This window comes from Triturus cristatus, chromosome 3_1 (assembly GCF_964204655.1).
Source record: "Triturus cristatus chromosome 3_1, aTriCri1.1, whole genome shotgun sequence".
NCBI lineage: Eukaryota > Metazoa > Chordata > Amphibia > Caudata > Salamandridae > Triturus > Triturus cristatus.
The window spans coordinates 1,036,074,237-1,036,092,404 of record NC_140583.1 but is presented as its reverse complement, the minus strand read 5'-3'; the positions used below and the strand labels follow the sequence as shown (position 1 = coordinate 1,036,092,404).

The 18,168-nt window shown below is 41.7% G+C and overlaps 1 protein-coding gene across 3 annotated transcripts in view; it reads left to right on the top strand.

Annotated features, from left to right (window-relative positions):
• CCNT2 (cyclin T2) overlaps positions 1-18,168 on the top strand; it is a 65,909-nt gene that overhangs the window by 22,606 nt on the left and 25,135 nt on the right. For 2 of the 3 annotated variants that reach the window (XM_085645774.1, XM_085645776.1), the window contains exons 3-5: positions 10,385-10,513; positions 11,039-11,099; positions 12,968-13,030. In XM_085645774.1, coding sequence (XP_085501900.1) covers positions 10,385-10,513; positions 11,039-11,099; positions 12,968-13,030 — 253 coding nt within the window. The remainder of the gene's footprint in view (positions 1-10,384; positions 10,514-11,038; positions 11,100-12,967; positions 13,031-18,168) is intronic. The other variant, XM_085645775.1, reaches the window with a different exon arrangement.

Here is an 18,168-nt window from a genome sequence, read left to right as displayed (position 1 = left end):
GCTCGATTCATCCTCATTTTGCATCTTTTTAGCAAATTGGTATTTCTCCAATATAGTGCTTACTTTTGGCAAATAGTGCTTGTCTAATTTTCTCATGCAGATTTCAAATTCATTGAGATCTCTACCTTCTGCATCACTGAGCTCAGGCAAGTGATCAAACACATCTTGTCCCTCCGGGCCAAGACAGTGAAGGAGAGGTTCTGCGTTCAGCACGAAGACTCGCACCACAAACTTTTGCATAACATTCACTAACTTTTTTCCACTTCCGCCACTTAATGGCGGGCTCATCAGGTGACATTAAGAAAAAAGGAGCTGTTACATTGTGCATGGTTGGTTAATAAAAACCGTAAACAATATAGTGACAATATATAATGTTTTCAGGGTTGATGAATTAGTATTAGTGTGTGTCAGAGAAGATATGACATGCAAGTGTATGCCAAATGGTCAAATGTTTGTTTGAATATGGAGTGCGAATTCCACTGAAATAACTAAAAATAATTAGGCTAGTGAGCGTGCCACTGATATGACACGCAAATCAAGTGCCACTGCTCCAAAAGGAACTGAAAGATGTGAGTATCCGTGTGCGTGTCACTGAAAGGACACGCAAAGTCAAATGTACATACCACTTCCAGGTTCTAGAAGGTTCCAAATAAATAATTCCAAGCTTATTCCTGAAAGCCCAACTTCCAAAAGGTAGAGAAAAGGGTGTGCATGTCACCGTATTAACACGTGAAACAAATATATAATTTCAAGCTTATTCCTGAAAGGCAGACTCGTACCGTTGCTATGCAACCAAATATATATATATATTAGACCAAAAATGGCCACCACGCACTGCACGTGACGTCAAAGGAGGATGCGAAGCAAAGAAGACGTGTATGGATTCCAGAGGAAAGAAGACGTGTAAGGAATCCAGAACATGGATGGAAGAATCTTCAACCAGGTAAGAGTTCTCCAATACAACAATGATGTTGCTGGGAAGATCGTTGGAGTTTGCATTTAAATGTCCGCTCGCGTCTGAGGTCGTGCAATGTTCAACTTAAGTTTGTAATCAGAGTACAAAAGAATTGTACGTCCACCTCAAGTGCGATTCACTTCCCAAAGCGCACCATAAGTTGAATACACAAAAACAACTCTCTAAGTGAGAAAACAAGTCAGTTGAAGATAAGGACGAGCCTGCACCGAGGAAACAGCCTCCCAACCCCACAACGGAACAAGAGGGTGGGGCCAGCGTGCGGCGAAGCTCCCAGTCCTAATAACTACTTGACATTAGGAACTCCCAAAAATGATGTAGATTATAGAGTTGCCACAAACCCGTGTCCACAGTAAAGCCAAATATCCCTGTCTCTGTAATGACGGGTGGACCTTCAAGTAAATGTATAAATGCAGATTAATCCAGGGATGAGTCCATGACAATTGACAGAGGGGCAGATGCTCCCAATCCCTTGAATGAATATAAATGTACAGTACCTTGAGAGTAGCGCAAAGTTCAGAAAATATCCAGAAAGTTGAGTTTGTTGAGTCCCTCTTCCTTTCAGCTGCCGACTACGCCAGTGTAAGATCCTCATGCAGCTGAAAAGGATCACCCAGGACACAGGTAACAGTTGTAAGGTTAGGTTTATTCCAAGGAAAGAGAGAACCCATCCATGCCACAGCCTAACCAGGTAAGAGCTCTCTGTCATTTGAAAGAACACATTCAAAAGTTCCAGGAAATCAAGGTTGCACAGAACCATGGGTGTGATGTCATGTGTTGCCATGACATCTTGACATCTGGAACAAACCTTGTTTCAGATGCCACACATAAGATTTAACTTTCTGATGTAGAGTACCTTTATTTCATTGTGTATTTCCTTTAAGGTGTCACACAAGTAAAGAAAATACTAAATTGTGATTTAGTTTTCGCTAGTAAAGAGATTTCCCTGTGGTCTAGCAAAGCATTGTTTAATTTAGCTCTCATTACCTAAAGTTAGACTAGTTATGGCACTACTTTTTCATTAAATTTATTTGCAGTGTCTTGTTGTACTTGAGTTTTTAACCTAGTTTCACCTTCTAGGGGCTGAGTATGCATGCACATTTCCTCATAAGTCAAAGTATATGGCATGGACATTAGCAAAGTCTGCTTTGATATGACCAAGTAAAGCACATCAGCAAGAACTAGTCATGGGAAATTTAGGGATATTGGTTTGTGAAGTTGTAAAGCTATTACTCCGCGAACATACGTTTGTTCAAAACTTAACAAGCTATAATATACATCATCGTTTCAGGCTAATCACTGCAACATTTCAGTGTTGCACCGATTTTGTTGATGTAGAAATCCTCCTCCGGATATGCCTAAACCAGTTGGCTTCAAATAAAAGTAAAAAATGGAGTTTGGTGTTCCATGTCTAAGAAACCTTTATTTAAAGTTGGTACGTTATGCGCTTTGAAAAAAAATGAGCTACCACATTAGTTCAAAGTAGATATGCTTTGGAGGCTGCTGTTATTGGAGGTATGTGATTAACTCCCTGACACCTTTTCAGTCGTGTATTCTTAAATGGAAAATGCTCATTCCATTGAGCTATATAGGATTTAAAGAATAATATAGTAGGGCGTTTAAGGGTCCACTCAAAGGAACCATTTGTCAGTGCATATGTTGCTGTAGATGTAAATGCTCTGCATACTCCTGCCATTTTGTTTTGGCCTCAGGCGTTAGCAAGTTGCCTGTTGTAACAAAGGTTTTTTAGTCACAGGTTCCCACGCCATAGTTTGCATTGACACTGACTCAGTTAGATTTTTATTGGGGATTTTTCTGCCGTGTGTTTGGCCGTGTACCAGCGAAGCTCAGAGACTCCGCGTGTTGTCGGTTTTCTTCTGACCCACGTTCTCAAATTAGACCCCTGCAATTGGGGGAAAGCCATCGCCCGTGACCTTATTCTGAGACACTGCAGAGACTGACACCCATTGATGGTCTCCCACTTCCCCGGTCGCCGAACCCACTTCAGGGCAGTGTGCCCCCTCGTTTTTGACATGTTTGCAGTTGATGGAACGGATACCCTTCCAGTACTGTCCCCATTGCTATGCAAAGAGCCAATGGCCTGTCCTCCTTAAGGTCTGTAGCTTCTGCCTCTCTACAAACTACAGCAACACTATGTGCAAACCCTGCCTCAACTTCCAGGCGAGTAAGACCACCGTCGAAGGGGAGATGCTTGGAGAACATCAGACTAAGAAGAATGACTCCTCTGACTGCACACCAGACCTTTTTGAAGGCCAGGCCCTCAACATCGAAGGTTAGGACACTATTCTTTTAGGTATTCCGTCCACCAACTGCCGCAGAGTCCAGAGGTGAGGTTTTCAAACCGCTCAGACCACCATCTCACTCATCCTCCCCGACCACCGGCACAAGACCTCTATCATCTGCTTAAAACAATGGACGGTCACCTTATTTCACAGGAGTGCTTGGCATCTTACGTGAGCCCACAAGCCAACCACTCAATCCAACTATGCAGCAGAATGGAAAAAATGTCTCCAGTATTGCATCACCAAACCCCCTACTCTCTTTTTAACGCTGCTGTCCAGGGCATCTTCTGTTTACACCCCCCATTCTGCAAAATTCTGATCTCTCATACGCTTCAGTTCGCTTCCAATTACCAGCTATAGCTACTTGCATGCAGAGAACACTCCTCCCTCTTTCGCATTCCAAGAGCAATGGCTTTTATGACGGTCTTCAAAAGGGTTGCTGTTGTAGAGCCGTAATAACCCTCCTTGTTATCCCCCCTAACTGAAGTGTGTAAAACAATCACTGGATCAACCCCACACGTGTACCAAAAAGACTACTGCATGGGTGTCGTAGCTTTGCAGCAGGCTGTGGTGGTTGACCTGTGTGTCCTATGGGCTTTATTTCAGACATATGTACCAGCCACACAGTAGTCCCCGCTTTAGTGATGGGAGGGGTACTACTATACGGTCTATGCAGAGTATGTTTATCTTCACAATCTAGCATGTCTTTGTCCATGCTCACTGCTGCCTAAGGGTGGAGTCCAGTGCATGCCATGACTTGAAAGACTTTCTTAGACGAAAATCAACTTGCAAAGGTCCAAGCTCCACACTAGATGACCGAAGTTTGCGAAGTATCTGAATCTACAGCACTGCAAGCAAATGCTTACAGGATAATAATTTCGTTGGAATTTTGTGCATTTATGATCAAATTCACTACTGCATTAGGGTGCAGTATCACGAAGCTCCTCGCTTCAGTAGGCAAAACTCAGACTTTTAGTACACCAAGTAGGCTTACTTTTCACCGGCAACAAAACCCATAGCGTCTGTACACTGTCACCTCTCTGTAATACCCTGTGACGCTACACACGGGACAGAAGGCTTTCTGAGCCCTAAAGGCAAGACATTGGTTACCTGAACCAAATTGCTATTGTTCATGCGGAGCATTTGTAATTTTCCATGTATCTTTTCCTAAATCCTGTCCAAAGCTATCTTGCGTATTGCTTGGTAAGTGTGTGTGTATGTATGTATATATGTGTGTGTGTGTATATGTATATGTATGTGTGTATATATATCTATCTATCTCTCTATCTCTATCAAAAAAGAGAAGTTCAACCTTGAATGGAGACGCACTCGATGGCAGGCAACGTTACAATTATTCTGCGGCAAACACATAAAGGCATGCTGCAAGCATGAGGCCACACACGTTTCCGGCTTCCTCGCCTTAGTTTACTGGCTGGAATTTTGTAGTAAGCAGTACATCAGTCATTAATCTGCTCATTCTAGTTCCTCCACAAATTAGTAGTGATGCATGATGGCCATTGCAGTCATGTGACCCGATACAGTTCTCCCCCATCTGTGGGTTCGCGGAATACACATATATATATAACGCCCCAGTGCCTCTTATTCCAGTTACCCACAAGAATTTTCTCCTGACTGTCGCTCAGTCACTTTATCCTTTAAGCCCACTTGTGTGATTCATGTGTATATATGAGATTTGGTACAGCGGACCCACAGAAGGGGGAGAATTGTATTGGGACACAGGACTGCAATGACCAACATGCATCACTACCCACTTGGGGAGGAACTATATTTAATGAGCTAATTAATGATTGGGACCTATTGCTTCCTACCAAATTCCAGCCAGTGAACAAGGGCGAGGAAGCCCAAAACTCGTTTGGCCTCATGTTTGCAGTGTACCTGTCTGTTTGCCGCAGAATAAAATGTAATGTTGCCTGGCATAGAGTGCGACACTCTATATTTTCGAAACACAGGTAGGAACAAGAACGCCGGAAGAGAAGTTGGGCGAATGGATCACAACTCTAGGTACGGTGTATGCTGTCCCAACATATATTTATGTTGGGATTTCCTCGTTTATCATATCCATTCTTGATACCCGTTCTTCAAAATGAATACTGCATGACTATGATAGAAGAAAGAATCAATACTACATGATACGTTATGACAAATTGAATAGCGACGTTGACATATGATTGAGAAATCCGAGTACCATCTCTAAGGAATACTTCGAAGTGAACCTTTACGCAACTATCAATGCAATTGCTGACATTATTATTGCCCTGAATAAGTTCTGTTTACAGAATGAAACGCGTTGGCTGTGGTCTCTAAAAGGAATCAATACAGAAGCAACATTATATTTTTCAATACGGACTGAACACGTTGACTTGTTTGATTATAATTGAATATCTGGTGCAGCTTTGATATTTTTTTAATCTTAAGATTTACCCGGAGGTTAAGGAGGATGCTCTTGGACAGAGGGCACTTTTGAAGCTTGCACTCAAATTTCTTTGGTATTATACAAAGTACTGGTATAATTTCTGAAGTTGGTGCCTTTGCAGGTGAATTGGGCCACTGTCCAGGTTTATGTGTTTCCATTTGAGGATAAACTTCTCTAATATAGATATAGATATGGAGATGCCAATCCCGGGCCATACTAATTCCAAGGCCACCTGCACACCCTGGGATAGTGGCCTGATACACTCAAACAATAGAAGGAAAATTAGGTGGGGCAAATCCAACAGTCACCTCACAAGATGGCCACAGGCACCGAACCAAAATGAACCAGGTGCTGTATAAAAACATCATCCAGCAAGCAAAAAAGAACTGGGAATTGGATAGATGGGAGACCCTCAAATTTGCTTTATCTAATTAAGGCAGGAGTGCTTTTTGGACTATAGCTAGTTCAGGTGATGTCAGGAAGCCCGCCTTTGAGCCGAACATAGCATCTGAAGCATGGGAAAATCATTTTCAGGCCCTATATACTACTAAGGAAACTGTGGCCCAAACTGATGAATCCTTCACAACCCTCACTGAGTTCCCCCGAAGAGGCAGCCTCAGGTATTACCATGCGCGAAGTGTTAAGTGCAATCAATAAGATCCCCTTCAACAAAGCGCCGGTATTGGACAAACTACCGGGGAACCTTTTTCCTGGGGTTACCAAAAATGTGGGGGCTGTATCTATGGGCCTTATTCAATGCCATCATGAATGGCATGGATCCCCGGACACCTGGCTTAGGGCAGAAATTGCCCCAGTCCTTAAAAAGGACTCACCCCTTCTACCTACTAATTATAGTCTGATGGATGCCACCCAGAAACTCTTCGCACAGGTATTACTTGACCAAGTATGGATGGATGAACATGTGATCCTGAGCCCATATCAAGCAGGATTCAGAAAAAACACCTCAACCGTTGACCAGATATTTAGACTTCAACTTATTTTCTGGAAATTAGTGACAATAGAGGGTGGCAGTCTCTATCTAATATTTGTGGATCTGAAGTCGGCTTTTGATTTAGTATCAAGGGATACATTATGGGATGTACTCCGAGATCTCGTGATTCCTCTATATCTCCTTAGCATTTCTGATGAGGCTCCATGCAGGTAATTTTGCCCAAGTGAGGTATGGAAAACATGGTGAACTAACCCCCCCCTTGCTTTCCGTTCAATAAAGGGGTAGGGCAGGGGTGCGTCCTTGCACCTACTCTACTGTCTCTTCATTAATGCACTGGTTGACCAACTTAGAAAGGTCAAATATAATGATGCCCCATGGCTAGTGTCAGGTAAGGTTCCAGCGGTGATGTTTGCTGACGACATCCTTTTACTCTCAAAATCGCCTATGGGAATCCTTCGGATTCTTCATAGTTTAGTTGCATTCTGCAAAACAAAGGGCTGGAGATTAATACATTGAAGACCAAACTTGTAGTCTTCAATCTCCCTAGCAAATCTCGCTTTAACCCCTGTCAGAATGGCACCATTCTTGAAAGAGTGTTGGTCTTTGACTATTAGTGTTACCGTGACAAAAATCTGGAATGGGGGCCGCAAATGACCAAGCAAGCTTTAAGCTTGCCCAGACCGTAGGAGGACTTGTAAAATTATATACAAACTAGCTGGGCCAATAGTTGAAATCTACAAAACACAAGCAAAGAGTGCTAAGGTATAAGGGGCAGAACTATGGTTGTTAGGTCTCCCCCCTCACTCCTCTACGACTGGATGTGGGCATTAGGTCCATCAGCGAAGAAATCGCCCTTATACCCGTAACTTTCTGGCGTAGATAGTGGGTGACCCTGGAACTGGCCACCTATCAGAGCTTAACGAGCTGTTGAGTCTCCCGGGCACCAGCAAAATACTCTGGTTTGTATACATAAAGGTTATCTGTAACAGGCTGGGTAAAGCAGACCTATGGAGCTCTCCCGAAGAATTGTGCCTCTAATTTCGCAGATAGAATTGGTAAAATCCTTCAGGATGTGTAAAATTGCTGACATCCAGGGAAGATCGTCCTCTAGCCGTTAAACAGCCGAATTTTTAAATATTAAAGACTAATACATCATGGAATCTTTCCTGGATGACATACAACCAACTCTTGCAAGGAAACTGTATGTACAGTTTAGACTTGGGACTCAACCGCTCAACGCCTTTTCAAATAAATGGTCCGAAACTCAATCTGGAGGATGCCCTGCCTGTAATTATAAAGAAGAGACAGAGTTACATGTGTTTTATTTTGCCCTGGCTATATACTACCCCAGCAGCGCTGGCGTATCCAACTCTGCAGGCACTTAGGATTCGCACATTGTGCTGAGGCAGTATTAATGTACGACACCCATGCCCCCATCGTTTTTGCTGTGTATCGCTTCCTAATCTCAATGTGGCGTTTAACTTGGACCTTTTTTAAAGTAGTAATCATGGCCCCAGAAACCTATATCTGCTTCCTATTCTTTTTATTCTTGTACTTATTTCCTTAATTTTAAGTTTTATCGATAACATCTCTTATAACATCTCTTGATGAACTATCCCTTTTTAGGTCACGCATGCGCTGCTTCGCCATGGCGAGATCTTTTGTCGTTGCTTTTGTGTCCTACTTCTTTGGGAGCAGCGTTTGTGTCCGCCCTGTCGCCCTTCGACCCTGCCAACCCGGACTGGAGATTCTGCACGTGCACGGCACAAACTAAACGTGAAAAGGCTGCACACCACCGCTGCATCTCCGCGCTCTCCTTCATCCAGCTGAACATGTGCCTGTTAGCGTGTGCCTTTACCCCTTTCAACCGCAGAAACAGTCACTCTGAGCCGGGCCTCACTTAGCGCTCGCCACCTGCTGGGTCCAGCCAGAGTCAAGCGCACATGCCCAGTGCTGAGCCCTGCAACCGGCTGTACCAGGAAGTGCTGACGTAAGCAGTCCCCACGCCTCCCCAGGCCATACCGTGGTTCCCGTCCGGGCCAGCCCATGGTACGTCACCGCCCGCCAACCACACGCAGCCTTGCATATCCACCACATCACTTCTCACACCATCCTGCACAGTTACCGCTCCACCAGAAGACCACAGCACATATTTTGGGACTGGGCCGACTCCACCGCCAGGGCTATGCTGCTCCCAATGGCTCCACAATATTAATTGGTCCGGGTCTAGGTGGCCGCCATCTTTGTCCTCAAACTCTTTTTGGGAGGAGCTGCCTCTTCTGTGTCATCCCCGGTACCGAGCGCTCTCTGCCCTGGTGGCTCTGCCTCATGCTTGAGGAGGAGAAAGGGAGGGTGGGGGATCGCGGGCAAACACATGCCAGCTGCCTCATGCCGGCATTTCCTTGAAATCCCCCCCATTTACATAGTGCGGTGGAACGGCGAGGAACAGAGCGGGTCCCCCGGCATGCGCTAATGGAGTGCGGTGACTGGCAGCGACAGGGACGGTGGGCAACTCCTGTCTTCATTAAAACCCCAACGCAGACCAGGAAACCGCGTGCAGGCACGTTTTATTCACGCTCACGTGCTCCAGCTATGCCTCGTAGCAACTGCAATTTTAGGGTCCTTCTGACCACCACAGTCCCTAAAAAGCGATGACCAAAGCAACGGGATGTGCAGATGAACCAGCCTCTGACTTGGGAGCATGCAGTCACCCACTCAAACATCTGCAACATTTCCCATACAAAAAACTGCATTTGTGCTCTTATTTCCCTTCTGCAGCATGCGTGCCACAAAAGGGGAAGATTTCTAGAAGTTCTTGCGTTTTGTAGTACCATTGTCGGGGTTACCACTGAACCCATCGAAACTCCCTCACGCTGTTTTTTTCTGAGCGCCTTTCCCTCGTATAAGTTATGAGTTCTCTTCTGCAGCAGCCGGTTATTGGTGTATTTCGCTGCTGCAGCCCAGATCTCTGGTGCCCCTTAGTGTTAGCGTTTTGAAGCCCAGCATAACAAAGAAAACAAGCATTTGCAATGCAATAGGTCTCGCATTTGCGAGAGTTGGAGCTATTGGCATTGTAAATGACCATGCCTTTTATTCATTTGTTTTTAAAACCTGCAATCGGTGCATAAACATGCACTTTGAACGAATATTCCTTGCCTTGCTAGAAGCAAGGCTGGCAGTAAAAGAGACTGCCAGCCTTGCTTCTCATAAGCATGGACTATAAGTACAAAGTGCTTGTTTACGCACAGCTTGCAGGTTTTCAAACACATAAATAAAAGGTATTGTCATATACAATGCCAATAGCTCAAACTTTCGCAAATGGGAGACCTATTGCATTGAAAATGCTTGTTAATCTTGTGATTGTATTAAATCATACGCCTAGGATTATGACTTGGAAAATATAAAATCTATTTTATTAGTGCTAAAAGCTTCAAACTGTACAGCTTCTTTTATTGGAAGATGTTAAACTACTTTGTCTTTTACATGAATTAACGGTATGGCAATATATTATTTATGGATCTCCTTACGAAATATTTTTATGATTATGTACTTTTATAGTCCATGAGACCGAAATAGTAATGGAATGGAAATATTTTTATCAATACTTGTGCGCCTAAAATTAAAAGCTCTGATGGCTAAATGTGTAAAATAAGTTGAATAAAATTAACCCATTACTAGCCGTATTACCACATATTTGGAGAATATTTTCTTTTTTCTTGTAGATCATTTCTCCCACTGCTCTATTCTTAGCTGCTAAGGTGGAAGAGCAGCCTCGAAAACTTGAACATGTCATTAAAGTAACACATGCCTGTCTAAATCCCCAAGAGCCACAGCTGGATACAAAGAGTGAGGTAGGTAGAAGTGAAGTCTAGTTCTGTTTTTTTTTTTTTTCAATACGGACTCTATATGGCTTCTATTTTTGTTTTTGTTTTCTTTAACCATACCTCCATGTTCACATTTCCAACTCTCATGCATTTTAGCAGATCACACTCTAGTAACCCAGTAATACACATCTCTGGTGTTTTTTTTTCTTTTTTTTTCTTCAGGTATTCAACTCGTTTTGTGGGGGTTTCGGGGTAAACTTTGCTAATTGCCGGCATACTGCTTTGCATGTCTTCCTTTATGTTCAGAAGCAGACTTCTGTTTCTACCTAAATTGACACCGAGTTTGGTGTGTGTGTGTGCGCTACAACAATGTGGAACTAGAAATTAGGGTAGGCTTTGCCAGTTGAGCATTACAAGGGTTAATCCCGGACATGCAAATGGCGTGTCCTAATTAAGAGGTCAGCTTGGTAAAGCAGTGAGGGTATTTTCTAGATATTCTGATACTTTGATCATTTGATGCAGTTCAACTATATGTATATTTTCATTCTATAGGGATACCTTCAGCAGGCTCAGGAACTAGTCATACTTGAAACAATAATGCTTCAATCTTTAGGTAAGTTTATTTTTTGCACTACAAATGTAATGTCTGGCATATCGACCGATATATGCGAAAATTGAACCTCTGAAATATGGGTTTCCACTATACAATTCAGAGCCAACTTACTTTACACATAGGGGTTATTGACGAGTAATTGTTTAGTGTAGCTTCTGGTACAGTTCTACACATCCAGAATTGAAGTGGCTTTGTTGGAATTGTTAGGCTATTGTACGGATCTGACATGAGGAGTTATCTTGCAACCCATTCCTTTACAGCGCTATATTAATCTAGAACCTGCAATACAACATAGTTTGAAGGAAAGAAATGCAGAGGCCATGCAAGTCTGATAAGAGGAGTGGTGGGTTGGAATTTTTTTTGCCATATTCCTTGTCCAATACTGGCCTATATTATGCCAGAACTGATTAATAAAATACCAGTTAATTGATTATAGGGTAGCTCAGTGGGGAAATGTGCCAAAGTATCTTCTGTGCAAGATAGATCGGAGGTAGAAAGTAACATTGAAGACAGTTCCATGATTGTTGTTTGAACTCTGGCCCAAGCTCCAGAGAAACCAATTCCCAATGTAGTCCAATTTCGTTTTCAAAAGTCTGTGGCAAAACTGGGCTGTTCTCAAACCGGAAGAGAAGTTATTTACAAGATTTTTCAGATGTAGAAAACCAATAGTTCAAAAGCAGTACATGATAACATGACTACTTCCGGTCTGAGCAAGACCTCCTAAGTAACAGGTATTTGGATTGGTAATAGGAGAAGCCTTTGGTATTGTGGTAAACTATCAAGATCACATAGCTGCTACTCCTAAAACATAAGTCGGGGTAGGTTCTGTCTTTTTGTATTCCAAAGGTTAGAGGCATGCACTAAATCATGTGACCTCTGTGGTGGCTGATTATTGCCAGAGTTCTTGGTGCCTTTTACATGACTTTGTAGCCTAAATGTTTCAAATGAGTCCACTTTCTGTGGTCTATGAATTATCGGGCTCAAAAGTGCATCACATGGAGGCCTTTAGAGTAGATAGGTATTTGAAGTAGGAAACATGTCTCCTTAACAATTTGTTTATACAACACTATATTTGCTTTGTTTCCACTGTCCAGCTCCTTTATCTTTTTTTCCGCAATGTTGAACCAGCAGGCTGGTTAGAGTGTGCAGGTAGCCAAGCTGAAATATTTGAACACTTTCCTCTTGTACATGCCCTGCACACCAGACCAGTCTTTGAACACGCTTTGATCTCTGGTCTTGGGACACTAGCCCTGTTAGTGTATTGATTTTTCTAGCTATCTGGACTTTGTTGCATGAACTGCATTTATTGACTGAAAAGTTTTAAAATGTCTTTTTCCAGCTTGAAGTTCTTAAATGGTGTTCTGCATGGTGAACTTGTATACCCAATAATACTCCTTTCTGCTTAAATAAGACTGGCCAGATATTTACTTCAGTGCTGAAGTGCTCATGTACTGGCCTGGGTCTAAAGGCTCATGCAACAATACCAGTGTCCATTTAAAGTTGGCAGATTTTGTATATTTGTTCAAATATTAAATGTCACTATATGTTTTACTGAATGTAAAAATTCACTATAGAGTAAAGGGTACATTATTTACCATAGCTAACCAACACAGCTTGTAGAGGCTAGGCCTGGGCGGTGAACTCTGCTCCGTTTGCGGAGTTTACTGCGCTCCGCAGAGTGCAGAAATCTCCATGTAGTGCAGCTGAGTTTCGTAGAGGCCAGCTATTTGATTGTGGAGGCAGCAGTAACTCCTTAAGAATCCTTGCATTACTATTCCATTTTTTTTCTGCAATGGTCTCAGCTTAGCTAGCACAAATAACAAAAACATCTGTCCTGTTTCATATTTTTCTGATAACTTCTTTTTCAGGTTTTGAGATTACCATTGAGCATCCTCATACCGATGTGGTGAAATGTACCCAGTTAGTGCGAGGTCAGTGATTTGTTAGAATCTTGTACAAATGTATTTATTAAACTCTTTTGCTGAAATTCTAACTTGTAATGCATTTTGCATTAAATCTCAGCTGTACTTGAAAAATGTTTACATTTGTGCATTCATATTCTAAAGCTAACAACTTACAAACATGATTGTAAATTGAGAAGCAGCAGGATACTAATTTCTAGTATCTGGGTACAGGGTCAGATTTTGGAGAATGGTCACGCAATCTGTGTATCTGGTGCCCTGGTAGACTGGGGTGACTAGCACCAAAGCATAGTTTGAAGAGGACGTAGTGAAAGATTTCCTGTACTTGCTCAAAGTTATGGCAAGATGTTGTTGAATCAGGAAAATTAATAAAGCAGAGTTCCACTTGCCACCTCTTGAAGGAAGAAGTTGCCTTTTGAGGCAGCACATGGGTGGGAGGTGCCTTGGTGGTTGATGGTGGGTGAATGACAGAAGACTGGGACGTGGTCGGTATGGAAGGATTATAATTAATCCCTGCAAATGCCCAAACAGCAGTGGCATTTGGCATGCAGTTCAAGATTAATAAAAATAGCTGGTACGGATAGGATGAGATTAAGGCATTTTAAGTAATGATCAGTAGTACTGAAAACAATATCTGAGAATGAACAATTTTTTAAGGGTTATTGAAAGGTAAGATAAAGATGATTCGCTTGAGAAGTCGAGACAGAGGACAGCAGGTTTGTTGGGCATAACGAAATTAGAGAAAACAAAAGTGATGCCCTTCAGCTATTAATGAGGTGCTGACCATTGGGAGTTGAGGTGTGAAGGCTTTCCATGGTAAAGGGAAAGTCAGTGGGTTGATTTTAAAAATGTCTGTGGCTTTAAATGCTCAGTTGGCAGAGGACTCATGGAAGGTGCACAGTTAAACTAGCATTGATTATTGCACTCTGCCCAGATAGGATCCGTCCTATTGTCGAAAAAAGTCTAGTGATCTATTAAGAATTTGCTCAAAGTTATTTAATGTGACTGGGCTGCTGGGAAGTTTTTCTTTCTAGGGAGAACTGTATGTTTAAAGTATTGATCAGACTGTGCTTGCGTTGACATTCCAATTTGTGTGAAGTAATTAAATTGCTATTTTTCAGCAATATCTCATTGAATGACTTTGATGAAATGCAGTTGACGGGCTACACAGTGCTTTGTTTTGTTTGGCGGTGTGTACAGGAATATTTTCGTTTATTGGTTTCCATTTCTATAGCTTGCTTCACCAGAGGATTAACTTGCCAACGTGGGTTTCTGTCAGTCATTAGATTGAGCTTGTGTTTTTTACCATCCGGTACTGGTTTAAGTAACATGGGGGGATTTTTTTCACTGCTTGTGTTGGCAGCAATACATTTTTGTTCCACCATCCATTGGTATCGGTAAATAAAAACTTGTTGAGCTGCAATCGTGTATGGCAAAAACAGACCTGTTGAGACACTTGAAGGCTAGCTTTCCTCCTTGCTAAGGTGTTTATCTTTTAACAATTAAATCTGCACTGGTTAGCAAGTTGTTTTGTCAACCTCATTGACTAGACCTCAGATGGTGTGTAATTTTAATCTACTTCTAGACTGGCATTTCACTCTTTCAAAGATTTAGAAAAACGTATTCTTGTCAACATCAGTTATCTGTTGATACAAGACTAAATGTGATATATTACAAATTGAAAAAGAAAAGACAACAGTGTTTTAGGCTCTACAGTTACATAGTAGTGACCAGAAAATTGTGTGACTAGATTGGGGGGAGGGAGTGCATTTTTTTCACATACCTGAAGTGTCCTGTTCAAGACCCACTTACTGAAACTATGATTTGTACTTTTTAAAACCACAGCGCTATTTCACATTTGAATAGGTTCCATCTGATTCCATTTTTTTACTGTCATTGCTTTAAAAAAATAAAAAGTAAGCATTTTCTTCCAATAGATGGATTTGCTTTCTGCTCTAGAGTAGTATGTTTAGCCTTCTCATTCCACTTGAAGTAAAAAGAATGCCTACATTACCGTTACCTTTTACTAAGCCTAAACCCACAAAACTAGAAACTCATACAGTTTTCTCCGCCAGTCCATTACACAGTACTAAAGCCACTGTGTCGATGCAAAGCTATTGAGTTGAGATTCCACACGTGTAAATGCACACACCCACTCCTACCCTCCACTTCATGCCAACAGTTAATGTTTCCATCTGGAGGTATCCTGGGTGCACATCTGGGAAGAACATTCTGCTATCATCTAGCAACATATTCCACATGTGCAACACTCTCGAGTGTCAATGGACCCCCATCACTGCTCTGCCTCCTGCGTTGCTATTTGTGTCGTCTTCGCTGTAATTTCTCATTGGGATTTAGTATGCATCATTCATTTAGTCTTAGTGACTTCATGCAGCCCAGAATGTTTTGCAGTGTTTCTCAAGATTATCCACAAAGGACTGTGCAGTCGTAGACCGGCCCACCGATGCAAAGGTTAACTCCCTCGCTTGAATTTCAGTAGGTCACTATAAGAGTCTTTCACAGATATGAGTCTCTATCTCCATGGCTTGGCTTATCGCCTCTAGGTCGTAATCTGCTGTTCTTTATCCTTTGGTAGCACCCCGGCAAAGCTAATTTTACAGCTCTCTAAAGGTGTACTTGGCAAAGAGAACACCAATTATGGAGTCTTGACTTTCTTCAGTGTCCTAAGGATTTAGAGAATTGTATAAGTAAAGTATCAAATCCGAACACCAGCTCTCCGGGAATCGTTCGCGGTTCATGAGAATCTATTAATCTTTCACGATGGAGGTAGTGTTACTTGTAATCGTACTATTTCATCTTGGTGCTCTTTACTGAATTCTTGAATGACCTACCCTCTACCCGAAGTTAGGAGTGGACCATGATCAGCTGCTAATAGTGAAATCATAATGCCTTCCTCGAGTTTCAGAATGAACTGAACCATCAGCCTCTGCTATAGCTGGATTAGCTTTTGGGCCTATAGCAATTTTCTTTTTTTTCCTAATGGAGTCTGCACGGCCTGTTTCCCCTGTTTCCATTATTTATTCACTCTGTTTACTTCCTAGTTAAGGTGAATATATGAAGGCAGAGCTAGTGAGTCTTATAACCAGCGTGAAAATGAACTTTGGAAGGCAGGCTAGGTCTTCCCCCTCATTTTCCTACCATTCGTGTGGTGTCCTGTGTTTCATCAGAGTATTCCTTAAAGCTGAGTGAATTCTGTGGGTGACCTTAGCACTGATCTCCTGTGAAGATTTATTGGATCTGATTTATTGGATCTCAGAATTGTAGTCTGAACTAGCACTTTAGATGCCGATAGCCTGGTGGGTATCTATGGTAATCTTCGGGGCTCTGCACCATAAAACTCGCCTGTGAAAAAGTAATACTTTGTCCCGATTCAAATGATTTGTTGTGCACATAGTTGCGAAGTTTCTTTGATAAAACAACCCTGCTGGCCTCCTCTGGCAAAATGTTACTCTAGTAAATTAAGAGTACCTGAGGTTAGCTTGACAGTTAAGTTTAACTGCCTACTGAAGAAGCTCTATATAACTTCTGCTTAATGATTTGATGAGGCAAAACAGTTGTAGAGTCTGTCTTGTGTATGCTGCGTTGGGTATTTCAGTGCTGCATACTCTTCAGATGTACAAGACCGCATCATTGACCTGCCATTTGACTGTAATATATTCTCTTAAGATGAATATGTGCTCTACATAAAGTTGTGGTTTGAATTATTTAGACAAAAGCACCAAATCCTTTCTCTGGTATGCTATTCTGAATTTCACAAGCTTGCCATGTTTTGAGATGGGATGGTTTTCAAAGCTGTGTGTACTACAAAGTGTAGTATATCTGAATCTATCCCAACTAACATTGCCAGTCCTGATTTCATGAAGTCTAGGACAGGTACTATTTGTTCCCTCGTAGTAAATTTGTGTTTGTTATGGTTTTCTGGTGTATATTGTTTTGCAGGTCATTTGAATGAGTTTTTTTCCATTGAAGACTATTCTATGTGTTCCTCTATTGCTTGCTTCAGTTTATTAGATATGGCTGACTTTAAAAGTCCATTCTCTAACAGTGAGTTAATGATCATAAAAGATTGCTCTGTGGTGTTCAGCGTAAGGATCATGCAGTAACAGGATTTAATAACGGGTGCTTATTTTTATGTGCCATGATGCAGTGTTCCTCCTCTCAAAATGCTTAAAGTACAAGATAAAGCAATGGGTTGCAACACTTCCCAATGCGATTAAAACACGGACAATGGCTACCACCTGATGCAATTGAAAGGCTAAGCTTGCCTTCAATTTGTGATCATTCGTTAGGCCTAGTCTATATTTCAATCTCTTAGGGAAGAATACTGGACAGCTGTTGTGAAAGGTGAGTAATATTTTATTTTCTAATGGAGTATTTTAAAATCTGTTAATCTGCAAGTATACCTTTTGTTTAAGTATTTCAAATGCATAACATTGCCTTGGGGCAATTACATTTTTAATCCATAGTGAGTTTTTAAAGGAAACTTGTTTCTACAGGGGCACTCTATATCCATAAAACTGTGAAGGTGTGACCCGTGTCCATACCAAATAGCCTTTGGAGTACATTTTAGATTCAGATTCTCCTATTACCATGACTAGAGAATCTGGATTTCATTAAAGACCCTAAGGCTAACATTATGCATATTTCTTTTAATGCAGTCCCAAGCAGCCGCATACATCATAAAGCAAAGGTTACAGAATAGAAGGTTAACATCAATAAAAGGCACGAGCCCATAACAATCTGCCTCTTTTTAAATGAAGTGTTAAGCAGGATGAGTTCCGAAAAATGTTCAAACAACTTCGTTAAACCATCAGTAAAAGTAGTAGAGTAAGAACGATGTACAACCGAATGTAAAAATCCTGAAGTTAAGAGAGGTTATCTGAAAAAGTGAGATGCAAGTAACACTGGAATAAACAGTAAAGTGAGGAAGCAAACAATGTGATGAAACAGAGGTATAAGAAAAGACCAGCATTAATAAAATTCATAAACTTCAAGTAGAAATATATCAGATATGTTTAGACTAAAATATATACTGTAGGTTATAAGTATTTAAGGGAAAGTGGAGGAAGGGATAATGTTAGCCTCCGTGTCTTTAATGAAATTCAGATTCTCTAGTCATGGTAATA